The sequence below is a fragment of the Equus caballus genome, chromosome 8, assembly GCF_041296265.1.
Source record: "Equus caballus isolate H_3958 breed thoroughbred chromosome 8, TB-T2T, whole genome shotgun sequence".
Classification (NCBI taxonomy): Eukaryota; Metazoa; Chordata; class Mammalia; order Perissodactyla; family Equidae; genus Equus; species Equus caballus.
In genome coordinates, this window is record NC_091691.1 from 93,720,279 (window position 1) to 93,737,515 (window position 17,237).

At 36.6% G+C, this 17,237-nt stretch overlaps 1 protein-coding gene across 1 annotated transcript in view; it reads left to right on the forward strand.

Moving 5' to 3' along the window:
- Positions 1-15,820, forward strand: part of DOK6 (docking protein 6) — a 411,448-nt gene extending 395,628 nt beyond the window's left edge. Inside the window, exon 8 of the mRNA XM_001493092.5 lies at positions 8,150-15,820. Coding sequence (XP_001493142.1) covers positions 8,150-8,289 — 140 coding nt within the window. The 3' untranslated portion in view covers positions 8,290-15,820. The remainder of the gene's footprint in view (positions 1-8,149) is intronic.
- Positions 15,821-17,237: the final 1,417 nt, after the last annotated feature.

The window sequence follows — 17,237 nt, forward strand, 5'->3', positions numbered from 1 at the left end:
CTGTATATTCCCTTAGAATGAGCCTTTGACCCAAAAATCTGATTCAATCACTCACCTTTTTCAAATCATTCAGAAGCTTCCTGTCACCCATTAGAAAAAAATACCCACTCTGCCTAGCAGAGTACAGCAAAGTCTCCAGGATGCGTACCCGCTCCATCTCTCAGTCTCACCTGCTACCACGCGCCATTTGGATTTTTGTATTTCATGATTGGCATCACAAGGGCCTAATTCATAGTGGTGAAATATAAAGAGTTTGAAAGCCATGACCACGTGGGCATTGTGATCTTATACTAACAAAGGAAATGTTTACAATTATAGGGAGACAAAATTTTGTTTGTGATTATTGGAATGTTTCCTGGATCTCTGAAAAATCAACCTAATCAGTTAATGGAAGGAAAAGTTCTAGGCAACCTTATACTGAGAATGAGATGAAAAATCAGATCTTGTAGAGTGCTAAGTAAATTTTTTGACGTATATCCTCACACTCGTTTCAGAAGTCCTCAGACTAAATGCAAGGTCAACCTTGTGTCTATCGCAGAATAAAGCTGTGCTACATTCTAGAAAAACCTGATAGTACATTTTAAACAATTTCACTAATGGTCCTCATATTTAGTCTAAGCTTTTTGCAAACTTCCTCCTGTGTAAACTTATGCAACATTCAATATTTTTTTCTATGATATTTCTGTTATATCTCGAATCTCTAAGTATATATTAAGTAGTGAAGTCCCATTCTCATGGAGAAGAGTTTCTTTGCATTAGTTTACATTTTTTAGAAAAGAATTATAGCAAATAAAATTTTCATCCACTTTCTCCTTAAGACAGCATCTTAGGGACAATCCGCTGATATGTATTCTTGTTATTGATTTGTAGAAGATTAATGTGACTTTCCAGTAAATTCGTTAAAATACCTCAGATTATAGTTCTGGAGAGCTCTACTTGAACTAGAGCACTCTCCTTCATGATCTTAAATAGTTCCTTGCTTGCTAAAACTACCTACAAATATTATGTTGAAAATGGAAACAAAAATATGTCAATATATAATTTTGTCTTTATTAACAGTACATTCAAAATTGTATAACTGAACCTGTGAAAAAGGTAATGAAATATTTACAGTCCAAAAACTAAATATCTGAAGTTTTCATCATATAATATTTTCCAATTCCTCTTGCTGATCAACAGTGATGAACTTTCATTTCGTGTTTTCTATTCTCCTCATATTATCTTTCAACTTAGATTATCCCATTTTAACATTTAGCATCTTATTGGCTGCCACAGATTGCTTATACACTTCACAATTATTCAAATAAATTCTGCTAACAGTGAAGAGTTCAGCTAAGTTTTGCAAAGAGACCACAGTTGTAGAAAATTAATGTCCTAGTAGGTAATTAGAATACAAGAGAAATTAAATGCAAGCAACAGGAATAAATGAATGTTACATCAACCAGAATAATAGATATGACTATTTTTCTTCTAGACAATTTATGACACAAGTATTAAAAATGTAATTCTGTATGCATCCAATTAAACTATCTTTAAGGCAAATTCGGGTATTAGAAACTATATTAAGTCTGATATGTTTCAGTGTCAGGTGTTGTTGCTAAACCACCAGTCATTTTATAACTGTAGGCTGGGTACATAAAATTAAATAATGTGCATTTTTCCCCTTCAAAAATTTGTAATTTTTAAAGATCTGAGTAAAGAATATTTAGATATCCACTTATGAAGTAAGCAAAAAGTCCATAATATGGGGGGTGAAGACGCCTTTATTACTAACAAATGTATGAATGCATATTAAAGAAGGGAGAGCAAGGGAAGGAATGGAAAAGGGAGAAGAAAAGCTTTTTCAAATTAAAATTAGAGCAGAATTTTTTTTAAACTTAGTAAGCTTGGAAGATAAAGTTAACCAAATCTCAAATCTTCCACAAAGTAAAGCAGTAAAAAAGAGAGTGAAAATAGAAAAGATTGGAAAATAAAGATGAGTACAGCACTTGAACATATGACAACAGATGATCTAGAAAAGGAGATCAGAGGTGGGAGAGAGAGAGCAGAGAAAATGGTGGAAGGGAAATAATTAACAAAAATTATAATAGTAATTCAGAAATATTTCCTAGAATTGAGACATCTTGTTTCCTTGATTGAAAAAAACTCAAGCTTTGAAGAAATACCACACCAAGACACACCATCATGAAGCTCACAACACTAGGAAGAAAAAGAAGTTCAGAAAATTTCAGAGAGGACAAAAACAGGTGACAAAGGATCAATGCCAGGCACTATTGCAAACACTTTATTTCTACCTCAGTAGCAAGATGTTGCAAAGATTAAATGAGCTAATGAGGTGTGTGTGTGTGTGTGTGTGTGTGTGTGTGTGCATACCACAATATAGTACCCCTGCTCTTAGTGTTAATATTGTATTATTCTAACACTAGTACAATATACTATTAGACTAGGTGATTATGGGTTAGCTCATTTAGTACATGATTCTGCTGGTGGAAGCTATTATGATTGCCATTATACACTTGAGGAACCTGAGAGACAAAACATAAAATAACGTTACAGATGTCACCCAGCAGTAAGGGGTGGAGCTAGAATTCAAACCACACAGCTCTGTGAGGGAAGAGAGAAGTGGTGGTTGCCAGGGGCTGGAGCAGGAGGATTAGGGTGATGTAGATTGAAGTGCATATATCTTCAGTTAAATGAAGGCTACATTCTGAGGGTCTCATGTACAGCATGGTGACTATAGTTAATCACACAGTATTGTGTACTTGAAAGTTGCTGAGAGTAAATCTTAAACATTCTCACAAATAAAAAAAGAATTAACTATGTAAGGTGATGGATATGTTAATTGTCTTGATCTTGGTAGTCTTTCCACAAGGTGTATGTACATCAGAGTTGTAAACTTTAAATATATACAATTATATTTGTCAATCATTCTGTATTATACCTCAATTTTTAAAAAATAAATAAAAGGTAAGAAAAATAATAAAAACAGTAAAACCCGTGTGTCTAAATAAAGGGTAAAATAAAACGAGACAATAAGATACCAAATTGAAAAAAAGAACAAGAATTCTGTGAGGCAGTGAAGCAAATGCTAAGGGCCGTACTTTGGCTTCAGCTTCCAGCAGACCCAGATCTGAGCCTCTACCACTTGTCGGTGCGGCAAGTCGTTAAACACCTAGAGGCTTCCCTTTTGGTTTTTTCACATGTAAAATGAGGATATGCAATCTCACCTTATAGAATTGATATGAAGATTTTTAAAAATAATATTTCTAAAGGACTTAGCATAGGGTCTGCGTGAAATATGTGCCCACTGAATAGGGATTAATACATTATGGCTTCTCCAAATCCCTTTCTTTATGGCTTGAAACCCATGACCTTTATTCCTCATTGGCTCAAATGTGTGGAACCTGAGCCTTGATAACCCCAGCAAATCTGTTCAAGGGTCATGAAGCTTCTGGAATTCTGGAATCTCCACATGAATTTCAGAAGTACCCCCCTGGAGAGCACAAAGATCAAACCTGGGGTTTGAACTGGAGTCAAAATGAATTGAGTGAAATTCAAATACAGCTAACAGAAGAGATGCTGACAATGAGTCCTTGGCATTTCTAAGCGTAACTACTACATGGTAGGTTGTTACTAAGACACTGTAGGCAGCCCTGGTTCGCATCTACCTCTAGTCTTGTGTGGACTTCTACCCAGCTGCAGGATAAGCATTAAACACCCCATAAAAGCCTTCTGGCCCCCAATTCACTGCAGTGAGAGGCCTTACAGACCTCTGCTTTGCACCACAAGTCATTCTTCCATTCCCTCCTCCAGCGTCCAGGCCTGAGCTGCCATCTGCCCTCTCCTTTTCCTTCCTAGTGGCTAGAAACCCCTTGTTGAAGGAAGACAGCATCTCCTCTGTGTCTGTCTAGGCCCGATTGTTATCGATGCCCTTACTCTGCTCTGCTCCCTTCTCATGAGGCAACTGTCTTATTTGGAGGTTTTTTCTGCTTTGGTTTCTTTCTGTTTGTTTTATTATTTAAAGGGACAACACTCCTTCCTCTCCCCCAGATTGTAATAAACTAATAAAACACATAAATTCAAATCAAGTAGCTTTACGAGGCCATTGCTTCCTACCCATTAATAACCACCAGTTTTATGCTTTGGGATCCTTCTGATTTCCTAAAAAACAATTTCCTTTTTATTTTATGTAAAGTAAGCAATCAGTGTTAGTAAGTATAGAAACCTAGAGGCCCGCAGAAAAGGAATGAGCAGTGATAACTACTGGCCACAACGTACTTCTTAATTCCTCAGGAAGAACAGGCTGTTTATACGGTGCTGTCATTTTCCATTTTTTTCTTCTAAATGTGATGTGAATCTCTGGTCTTGCACTCCAATTTGGTTGTTATTTTCTATGGCACTGTGTTCCTTCTAGTTTATTACTGGTTTGAATCTTTTATGATGCAGCAGAGAAGATTTCTCTTTATGGCTAGAGTGATGTCGCCTTTCTTGTCATGTGGTACTTTTAAGTTTCCGGAATTTGGACAAGTCATAATTTTAGAATTTAGAATAAAGCAAATGTTTTAAATTTCTTTATATCCAATATATTTCCTTCTTTATGGAATGGAAGTATGTTTCTCAGTCTGGGGCTTGTATGCATACCATGGTAGAAGGGCGTAGGAGGATGCTATGAAGCGTCATTTCAGAGTATACTTCAAACTGCCAGGGATATAGAGATGTTTTTTCCCAGATTGTCAATGTTACCTGAAAATGTGGGTAGAAAATGTTACTTTTTACTCAAATAAACATGAATTTACAATGAAGTAGAAACCAAAATTCAAAAGATAGATTAAGATAGACTAATAGTTAACAAATTTGTTGCTTTTAAATTATAATATCCCCCACATCCCCAAGGTACATATTAGTCCTACTTGTCTTTAGTGGGTGAGCTGGAGGGAAAGTTAGGAAGCATTTAATAGGGTCTGTGTTTAGTGGAGTGAACAGGTTCTTTCCAGTAAGTTTTTAATTTAAGCCACAAAGTTGATTTCTGTTTTGTTTTGTTTTCATCAACAGTGCCTAAGGGCATCATTCAAATGAATGTTGAGAAAATGCTTAATTATCTCTCTCTTTTGTGTTCGTATTCGTTCCCAAAATCAAACAGCATTCGTTCAGCCTTCATATATACAACTTTGATTGAGGCATGTTATGTTTGTGATAAATATTAAATAGCATCATTTGTGAATTGTCTGTAAAGAAATGATTGAGGTAAAATAAATCATAATTTCCAATTACACTAGAAATTGTTCATAGAGGAGATGAAGAAAACAATGTTGACCTTGAAAGAGAATAATATTCAAAATCTGTCATAATGAGGGACAGCGCACTGAGATGGTAGGGAAAGTATAGATATTGAACAAGAAGACCGATGAGAATATGGTCCCATTCAGCATGGAATAAGAATGAGCTGGCCACCCACTTCTGAAAAAATTAGCCATGAAAACCCTGTAAATGGCAGCAGAGCATTGTCTGATACAGTACTAGAAGGAGTGAGGATGGTGCAAAAACACCAGGCAGGGTTCTGCTCTGCTGTCCACAGGGTCGCTAGGAGTCAGAATCAGCTCAATGGCACTAACAACAAATATAGTGTAGAAAGAAGGGAGAAAACTAACATCTATTGGGTACCTGCCATCCTAGGTATCTTCCTATATGTTGTTTTGTTTAATCCTCAAAACACCTTGGGGAAAGTGTGTTCTCTCCATGCGGGAAAATGAGGCACAAGAAGGGATGGCAGAACTGGACTTTGAGCTCAAGTCTGTCTGTTTCAGAAGTCCATGGTGGTGGCGGTGTTTGCACACACCAGAGAGAAGTTATTTGTGATTGTTGAACTGACATACACAGTTCTATAACAAAGCTCTTCTAAGCTCCATTGCCATCCTGTTCTGATCCTGTACAGCTCTGGTGTTTATAATTGTCTGTCCTTGTCTGATCATTCCCGAAGCAGCTTATGAACCCTGCAAAGTCAGGGACCGTACTGCCATTACCTGTCTTCCCTGTGGAGTCTTAAACTGTTTTAGCAGATGTTTGGCAAATATTACTTGCATGACTGAATTTTTACACCCAAGATTCTGGGGTAAAAAACTGTGTGGGCAAAGGCAAAGGCTCTTTTGAATTCATAACTTAAGCTTTAGCTTTTAGCCCCCAAGTACTGAGAATTAAGGGTGTGCCCATGGTCTCTTTCAGATAGGTCTAAAAATTTTTTTAAATAACAAGATAAAACCAAGACCAGGAACATGGTCTTAATATTAGAATTTCCAGCTGGTTTATGCTCATAAATGCCAGTGTCTCCACTTACAGGAACTGTGAACTATCATCTAGTGAGTCAATGGTAAGATAAGGAGGCAAAATTGTGAGTAGTAAGTAGCAGAAGCACTATGTGTATCTGGAGTTTCAGCTCTAAGTTCCACCTCAACCTCCCCTTAACCTCCCCTCTAACTTCTCCACTCTTCTGCCTATTCCCAGCTTCATTTTTCCTCATTGCAGCTTCACAGTCCTACAAGAAAGAGAAGACATACTCAGCTGAGATGTTTAAGAGAATTTAACAAAGAGACTATTGAAAGAGCTGTGGGTAAAGTTAGGGAAACATCAAGGAATTGTGAAGGACAAGCAACAGCAGGAAGCGTTACCACCCGCAGGCCTGAAGGGGCAAAGAGAGGAAATGTGGTTAGGGGACCCTGGGAGAGGGAGGGAAGGGAGCAGAAAGGTCTGGAAGCTCACAAGGAAGCTGGGCAGCGGAACCACAGGAGCAGCCGCAGGGTGAGAGGAAGAAATGCCCACATCTCTCGTCCCTTCATCTGCTTGTGTGGATCAACATGAGAGCATGTTAATCAATAAGAGAATCAAACGCACAGTGAATCTAAAATTATTTTTATCTAGAAAGCAAGATTTTGCTCTCACAATTTTTTAACATGAAGAGGTTCTACCAGTTTAATTAGCTTTTTATTAGCCAATTCATTTGCATTGCCTTCCTGGATCCCAAGCTTCAGACACTGCAAGGATATTTTCCGAGTCATCGAACACATCTGACAATGAAACTGGCTTAAAGTGCATGACCTTGCAAAGGACAGTACCACCTGAGGAGCCTGACGGGATGCTCGATGTTTCTGTGTTAACAGATTGTCTTCCCTGGGTTCCTCGCCACAGAGACCTGAAACATTACAAATCAAACTAAGTACCTCTCTTCCTTTGGGTGAAATATACACTCTGAAAGGGCACAGCACACCAAATCTATTTTACTGCTCTCTCCACAAAACTCATCCACTAGATACTTATCAAAACTCTCAAGTATGAAGAATAATTAATTACTGATTAAGAAAACAGATGGAGAGACCCCTGGAAAGTTTGTCCCAAGCCTTAGAGTGCATACTTTCTCCATACAGTGTTAGCATTCTGACAAGTTTTCCAGTAATCACTTTTCTGTTTTGAGTATTAGAGAAATTTCTCATTGCAGGGGTCCTTCTGAACTACAAAAAACATAGATAAAATTTTCATTGAATATATTTCACGTGAGTTTCGACTTTTAGGCCGTTTCAGTAACCATAAAAGTTTTTCGTTACCATTAACCATATCATGAAGTGGGTTCAGTTATTCACAAACCTGCTAGGATAAGTGAGGGCTTTGAATGCTATCTTTGCGAAAACTTTTTCCTCATAATTGATGGTTACTGGCTAGGATAAAGTGTAGTTTACCTGCTCAAAAAGGTTTTAAGAAAGTGTGTAATTTGCTTTTGTATGCTGAAAGTGAGCATAAAGGAAAAGAAAGCAGTTTATAGGCTCTCTATTAAAACCAGTGTTTTTTTGCAAAAGCTTTTTCTGCTTTTGTTCCAAAAGTTGAAGGATGAAGTTTGAGATCCCTGGAAAATTTACCTAGCTCTCTGGCATCCGTAATTTTTGATGAAACATATGAGGAAAATATGAAGCCCTGAATACAATATTCATAAGTCATCAAGGAACAAGGACCAAGTTTCTCCATTTTTACCTACTTACCCAGAGCTCAACATTGAGGATTTGAGGGCTTCTGCTCTGTTTGTTGGCTTATTGGTTGGTTTAATGTATCCTTTTGCTTTTCTGAATCTGTTTGCTAGTACAGCTCTCCTTCCTTTCTCTCCCTCTAGGTCACGGGTTTGGTTCATCAAAGATGTCGCGCGCACAGACCTTTCCCAGCTACACCTCAGAGCAGAACGAAGAGACACAGCAGTCCTTATCTCGGTCGAGCAGCTATGGATTCAGCTACAGCTCCAGCCTCATTCAATGACACACAGAGAGCCACTGCTGACCAGAGAGACTGTCTGTCCCGGACCTGCTTGTAGGGTCATTGCACCCTCTGCCTCCTGGAAGACCACTTGCAGTAAAAAATTGAAATGGGTTGGCTCGAGCCCCGATCCGAGTGGAAGGTTAAAAACTGGAGTTCTGCTCCCTTGATTCTGTGGCTAAGTCCTTTATTTATTGAATTTCTGGGGGGAATCTGTGTTTTACAAAAATAGAATCCAAATCGTATGAACAGTTATTTAAATAAAATTCTTTGGGTCTGACAGTGGCAGAAGCCTGGGCACTGAAAGAAGTTGCCTATACTGGGTTGAAGCTGGGTGGTGGGTGGTACCCTGCCCTCACGGCTCAGCTCTCCCATCTGATGACAGGAGGTATGTCCTTGGACATAATGCTGACCCACCACTTACGTGGCTTGGAAGGTTTTGACAGGGACAAAGCCAGTAAACTCTATAAATGACATCATAACTCTCCATATAAATAAGCCCAGTGACAATTAAGGGAACACAACATTTAGAACACACTATTAAGCAGGGCCTTGTAGCTCTACTGTGTGTGTGTATGTGTGTGTGTGTGTATGTGTGTGTGTCTGTAGACAAATATAGATATGGATATTGCCATATCCATCTATATCCAACAAGTATATATCAAATGTGTGCTGAGGGTGACAGGATATGCTCACTTAAATTGTTGAAAACTGTCATTTGGTGCATTACAATTAAGATTGTTATGTTGAATAGCTATTTTTAAAATAGTGCTGTAAAAAAAGGCTTCTTATTAGTAACAGTATTTATGTAGTCCAGTCTGCTCCTATGACAAGTGCAAGTGAAAATGTGAAAGGAGGGAATGCTTTGGAAGCAAAGGAACTGGTCTAGTGTCATACACGTCATGTCACCGTGCTGTCTTTCTGATTAGTATCCCTTGTTGTCCCAACGTTTCTCCCTTTGGCCATCCCTCTGAGCTACGCGGGGAAGATTGGGTGTTATCGCCGATCAGCTTCCATTTAACCTAGAGAAAAAGTGAACTCTAAATGAGAACCTGTTTAAGAAAGAGATAAAAATACATTTAAAAACAACTCAGCTATTTTGCAGTCAGGAGAAGAACAATAGGCAAAGGATTGTAGATATCAATTATTTAAGATTTCGTGGATGCTGTTCTCAGAAAGTCATCAGGGGCTTGTTTACTGTGTAACCAGAATTTGCTGGGCTTTACCTTCCTTTTACTGGACATGAGTTGGCAGGGATTATAAAAGAAAATGGATCAAATATAATTTTTTTCATCTCTGACATTAATGACAAACCTACAAGGTTTAAAGGGAAGTGGTGATTTCCATGTGAACTGAGGAAGTTTGGCTAATTTCGCTCAACAAAGATATTTCTGTCCTTAATTTTGGAGTTCACTTGAGTAAAAATAAAGATTATTCTGCCTGAGTTATCTGATGTCACATGCCTAAGATGGATAGCCATCAACTACTCCATGGTGATTTCAAGACCAGTGAGCCAAGTCATGTAAGATGAAAGCCTGACTTATTTTAATAGCAAAATTTTTTATACTATCAAAGATAGTCTGTTGAAAAGGTACCAGTTTTGCTGATCTGTGATAAGTATTTTTTTCATCCCTATCCATAGCTTGAATGCAGATTGACAATTCATTTCAGAGAACAACTACTGAATAAAAATGGTTCTAGATCCCTCCTTGATAAATTTGCACTTATAGCAACTACCTAGACTCTCTGAATCTCAGATAAGTGTGAAAACCCCATCAAGATGCTAATCATAAGAGTTAATGTGGCTGTGAAAAATAATTATCCTAGGCTTTCAGGGATAAAAAGAAAATTACTCAAACTCTCTGCACTGTGAATTTTGCTGACACTGCGGAAGAGCAGATGACTGGTTCCTGACAATGATACAGCCCTCCCTGAAATCCCAGTTTTCAGGGTTAAACACCTCTGAATCACTTTAGTGCATGGCATTTGCTTTTGAAATGCCGTTAGTAAAACACACCAGAGCAACTCCCAGCTGAGACCATTTGAGCACAGCTCCTAGTGATGCCGCATTCAGAGCAAGCCTCTCCTGTCTCACTCAGTCGAGCTGTTGCTTAGAGACCACAAGTTTCTACAAGGGACTTATGGGGAAAAGTCCTCAAGGGTCCTGGTTCATTTCTCAGCTTTTTTAACGTGCCAGAAGCACAGACAGCGAGTCCAGGGGGGATTCTGCTAATTAGATGAGTCTGCTCTTGTGTCTATTTGGTGGGAGACACAATCCCTGCATGAAGTTGCTTCAAGAACACCATTTGCTTGTGATCATTACCAGTGGGCATAACTGAGGGGATACCAGAAATCAGGCATAACCTTGGGCCAGTTCATTCTGAAAATGATGTCATAAAAGGAGTGTGTGAGAGAGTAATTTCCTTCCCAAGTCTTTGGCCCAAGCTCATCACAATGAGAATGATGCTATAAAATATCTAATGGTACATTTTGAAGATTTATTCCAGCATACTCCTCCAACTATAGTTAAAATTGTAGTTAACTCAAATTGCTAAATGAACAAATAGGAGAATTTATATTAACCTAATAAACTTGACATAGGCAGCACGCATTGTAATAAAAATGACAAGCAGACATATCTTCTACAAAAACCAAAGACAAAAAGTTACTGTACCAGTCTCCTGGAACGTCATAAAATTACTTCCAGGAGAGCAATTAGAGTGGTCATGGACATGTATTCAACTCACTGGAGCTCGTAGGTTTTTGACTGAAGATGCCTCTACACTTTGCAAGTCATTTTTCTCCCTTCAGAAATTTTTATACTTTAATATACAGGTGACTTTTTCATTGTGAGGGAGGGATTGCTGTGAACCAAAGACATCTTTTGGCTCCTTCTGAAAGTGACTCAGTTGGGGTTCCATCCCGATTTTTAGACAGGTGAATGAAGATGGTCACAGTTTCCATATTGGTTTGGAAGAGAGCAATGATGAAGGAGCTCAACACAAGTAATAGAGGCTCTTCTGAGGACAGAGAAGCTTGGAGGATGTACACATTTCACAGATCCATTATATGAGGGCATTTATATCTTATGTCCCCAGTCTTTTCTTCTGATGATATTAACTGCTATATACATGGCCAACACATAATATTATATTTAAAATGCAGAAAAGTACAAAGTAACTTTGACCAATAGTTTACTATTCTGGTGGAGGAAAAAAGAAAACACGTCTTTCGCTTATTAATTGAATGAATAATAGACACTCACAACTAATTTATTTATGCAGGTTGCAAATATTTATGAGTCAATAGGTTCTGACCACTGCCACAATTTGAACTTAAAGAAATAAGAAGTATATATTTACTTATGTATTAAGAAAGATGCTGTTTGATAAAGCATGTGATATAAAGTGAAACATATTTATTAAAAGTAAACCTCACATTTTCACCAAATGGTAACTAGAGTACCAGTCCTAGTATCTTGTACAATTTTTCTCTGTCTTCATTGGGCAATTTTATGTTCGAGAAACCTTTGCCACCTGTAATATGGCCAACCACTTACACTTTCTGTCCAATATAGAAACAGTAGACTAACAATTTTACACTATTAGTAGTTTCTACAAATCCAATTTATTGCATGTGGTATCTTTAACATAAATATTTTTAAAAAATCATAAAAATTGATGTCCACCCCTCATTCTTTGGCCCGTATCTCAGAGAACTTTGTAAAAAAGCATGAGTACCTTACTGCCTAGATTATTGGAGCCACTTACTAAAATCGACCAATAATGCTACAGTGAAAACTAGCTAAACAAATAATATTCTTATAAAAAATTATAGTCCAGTTTTGATTATTATACTACAGCACAATAAACGGACTATATATATTCAATGAGGCCAAGCTTTAAGCCTTTAACACTTCATGTTTTATAATAAATATTATACTACAAACTGCTCAAAGTGAAAATTACACATTTTTCTCCAATTTCATTAGCAATGTCTATCAATATCTTGCAATTTCAAATTACTTTATCAATCATTATTGATACTTTGTAATCCCTGAACTTGACCTCAAAATAGATAAAAATTTGCTACTAGCTATTCATTAAAATTATAATAATAGGTCGTATGCCACCCAAATGAATTTCTAGCCTGTGAAATTTATGGAGTGCAATTTCCCATGGAGTTTCACTTAGTGCTAGGTATGCAATTGAAAGAAGACATCAGTTGTATCATGTTTTGAAGTTACCACAGAAAGACAACACATAACAACACATAACCAACAAGTATGCATTCCTGGATTTAGTGAAAATTACTGAATACAAAACAATCTGTAACAAAATCCCCTCTCCAGTAACATGAGGATCATTTTTGTATGGTCAACCTCATGTGAGTTTCAACATGAAGATATGTTATCAGTGAAACTGGCTGGAGGCTAAATATGTCAGAAGAGGTCAACAGCCCCATATGTGCATTCTCTAGAAATGTATTTGAAAGAGTAATCCACCTTTTTCTCCCTGAAACTACCACAAATCTCTACTTTCTTATTCTAGAATGTGAATCTTTGTTGTATCATTTCTACAGTTGTGACAAGTAGATAAGGCATTAGATAGTTTATAGACTCTTGTGGAAGTGTTATGAGATGTTGGGCACATTTTTTAGATAGGAAGAATGCTTGCTAGCTCTGGATGCAATCTTAAAGGTCATGTAGGATAAAGGTCCCACTTTATGTTCCACCCAGGAGAAAACCAAAACCCATGGATGCTGTAGTTTATTCAAAGGCAAAGAAATGGTTAGGAATAGTTTGGCCTAGTTCCAGGCTTCTGGTTCAGGGATGTTTCCTTGGCTCATCCGGTCTCCCAGTGAGGTGTAGTGGGAGTTGAGAATGCCACATGGCCTGTGAGTAAATAGGCTCTTGAGCATTTCAGTGTTTCCCATGTTTTTCAGAGTCTCCTACTCTTCCTGGACTCGTCACCAACGTATAAATAGAGAGGCTTCATGGGTCAATTCTTTAGACTTGTTGTAGGTCATGAATGATTGGGATAAGTTTTATTACTCTTACATTGTCATCCAGTTCTTTGTTGGAAATTCAGACATATTTATCCTAAAGTGATAGTCAAACTAAAAATAAATAAATAAATAGGTGTACGTGTTTTGTATTCCATAATTCACCATATTGTAATTGAGATTATTATTTGGGGGATTCTGTAGCACTTTGTTTAATCACTTATGGCGTTTGTCACAACTTCGTTAGATCATGAACAACATCAGGACTACATTTTTTCATGTGAACTTCACAAAGCTTCCATTTTCAATTGAAATATGGGGAATGAGTTTTTTTGCATTAAAATATCTTACACATCAAGTCAATTATTTAAATTAACTGAAGTTTATATAAATAAGAAATAATTTAAAATTACGAAATAACAGAAAACTACATTTTACTTGTGATTTTCATACACTTTTCCCTAGTTTGAGATTTTAATATCTTGTAAACAGTTAAAAGAGAGGAAAAATGCAATTGTGATAGAAACATCAACTTCCTTCTAATAATTCTGTTTAATAAGTTTTTCTTTTACCTCATCTTCTATGCCTGCTACCCTAGTCCATATTGCATATTCTGGTTTTAAGAAGAATGAATGGATTTAAATTTTCTAAGAGTTATTTTGGGCTAGTTTTAGTAGTTAATACACTTAACTTCCTCAACCTGTTCCCTGGTTTTAGGATGATTTTAGACTTAAATAGAGCATAAAATCAACCCTTTTTGTAGACACAGAATTGTGCATCGAATGGAGCAGGGTATCTACCCTAAAATGGTAATTGTGTTTATGTTGGAATCTTATCGCTATCTTAATTCACTCAAGAGACCCACAGCCTCATAAGAGGTGCTTACTTTCAGAAATCCAAACTTTAAAAGCCCAAATTCAGGAAAAGAAAAAGATTGAGATGATTTAAATTTTTTTTAAAAGTCACTACAGGATTTCACTCAAAAACATCATGAGAGGGTTTTATGGTGTTCCAGTCTCATTAGCTATTTGACAGATGGGCTGAAAGTCAAGGAAAATAAAGAATAAAATGATAGGAGTATCTTGATACTAAATATGAATCAAAAATTAACATGATGTAGGTCAATATGAAATAATTTGATTACTCACATTCATATTTGCATATCTATTGCATAATTCAAGGAACAATGCTTATTCTTATCAAAAGTATATATATATATATATATCAATGGGTGGAGTAGGGGGAATGGAGCTCCAAATTTTTGTGAAGACCTGAAATAGAGAATAGAGATTCTTTCCAGTGTTGACAGTTTCTATTATTTTAGCTATAGCAGGCGATATATAAATCACAGCAACCAATCAGTCTACTCTATTCAAAGAATGAGCATGAACACCAGCATCATCTTTACTACAGAGGACAAGAGACCTCCCAGGACCTGCAGAGGCTCCCTCGTACCCTCTCCACACAAACCCTAACACACGCGTGCACACACACACACACACATTTTTGACTTTTGACCTAGTTTATATGTTATAGTCATCATTTTCTTAGGGCCACACAGAATTATCCCATCTTGTAAAGTCCTTATCCCAATGAATCTTCAAAATATATTAAATTATGTGTTATATGTTTGCTTTCTGTAAATTCTTTTAAATTAACTTATATATACTTTGTGAAATCTTATACTGTACATTATAAAGGGATGTCATTTGTTGATTAAATATAATGTTTATGATCACTTTGATAAAAATAACTTTGGACGCTAGGCCCTTGTTCAGAAATAAAATACCCATTACAAATTTGCTTCTATTAGAAAATAAATGAGTTGACATATTTTATTTTTAATCACAATCTATTCCAGATAAATAATATTTTGGGGACATCTGTACTTAAATACTAGTTAAGCCACCTTTTGGAATGGAATGCAAAGGGATAACTGTCCCTGGAACCTAAATGTGAATTTCTGACCGAACAGAAAATATTATAATAATGAGGCAATAATAAAATTAGGAAATTAAATTATTTGTAAATCTGTCTGTGTGATTTTCCCCTTGGTAAAAATACACGAAATACCTCAAGAATGATGTTCTTCTGAATTTGTAGTTTCTACATCTCAGTACTAAACTATTGTTGTTAATGTTTTACTTGTAATCTAAGAAATTTACAAGTGATATTGCTGCAAGGAGGTTAATTTCTAGTTGTGCAATATTAAAATTTCCTCTATCACTTAAAGAAACGCAAAGCAGCTCAAAAATGCCACTTTACACCACAACTTTGCATGATTGAGATTTTGAACATCTAAAATGATGGTTTTTGCCCACGAGTTATTTAATATTGTTAGCACTGTAATATTATATGATTTCCTTACATTTTTGTTATCCTGTGATGACCTGTAACTATGTAATTAAACAGAATTCTGACAATCCTATTCTACTAACCTTTAAAATGTCTCTTATTCCTTACTCATTGGCTTGCTATTTTCAAAATAAAGTAAAAGAAGGCCCTTTATTAAATGTAATTTTACTGACAATTTATTATGCATTTCCAGTGTTTTCCTAACCCTGTGTTATAGCAGAATACAATTTTTATTGGATTGACTCTGGTATGGTGGAATCATAGTATATTAATGTTGAAAATGACACTGGAGTTCAACACTCTTTTTTCTAGTGAAGTGACATCCAGGGTTTTTAAGTGGCTTTCACAGTGTCACACAGCTAGAAAACAGCTTTTCCTCCAACACCATACTCACCCTCTAATAACCAAAGAAAATTACTGAAAATGAACATTTGATAGGCAAATATTTAACATCGAAAGTGAAACACGTGCCATCATGTCTGCTCTAGCTATCAATGACTTCCTTTATTATTTCCCATCCCATCATATAGAGGCCTTTGTCACCTGAATTTAGATCTGTCTGGAAATAAGCTTACAGAATCTGTTTCTGACAATTTTAAAATATTAGCTGGGCATTTCTGGTTGGTTTATCGGGTTAATTTGGAGCCTTTTAGAGCCATGCCTTTAAAGAGACTGTGAATCTTCCATGATATCAGAGAACTCCTAGTGGGTCAGGGAGCCTGGATTCAGTGGTCAACAGAGCTAAAATGTCCTACGGGCAGGGCTGGCCAAAACCAGGAATTTGAACTAAGCAATGAAAAATGCATGAGAGTTTTCAGTTCTATGCAGCCAGTAGAAGTTTAAAAAATGCTCAGGAGTGGCAATAATGAAGAAAAACCCATTCTTTCTAAATGCTGAATGAAATACAGCTTATTCTGGATAAGAATTCTTTGTACCACTTTCATAACAAATGGTAACATAAACGATAGATTTTTCTTTCCCATTTTGTCACTATTAAAATCATGGGGACTACATTTCCTGGAGAAAGTGTCCTTAGGAAGAGTGTAAAGTTTGTATAAGTTTAGAGCTGACATCAAAGAAGATATTTAATATGTTCGTGTCACAGGGCACAGCCCAATAGCAATTAATCTGTTTTTATAATGTACAGAAACAAAACCAATTAACTCCCCAAAATGGCAAAACTGCTATTCTAAATTCCAAGTTAGTCAAGAAATATATTAGACAAATTTACGTAATTTTGATATCTATGTGGAGAACTATTAAAATAAATGTTTGAGCAAGAACTGGATAGAATATCTAAACTTTCATGAAAATATGAATTATCCTAATATCTGGGTGTTTTAAGAAATCAGGCTGCTGATTTATATGATCTCAAAGACCAGCCAATCACTAAACACTTATAGAGTGCTTACTACCTACAAAACATGAGACAGGGCATGCAATAGCTCCTGGCTCCTGGTTGTTGCCTCTTTTAATTCCTTTTGATACACGTCAGTGTGGGGAGGGAGCTCTGACAGCAAGCAGGTGTGTGGCTTTCCATAGGAGCAGACATGAGAGGCCTAGATTTAAGGGAGGAAGAGAAGGCCAGGGAT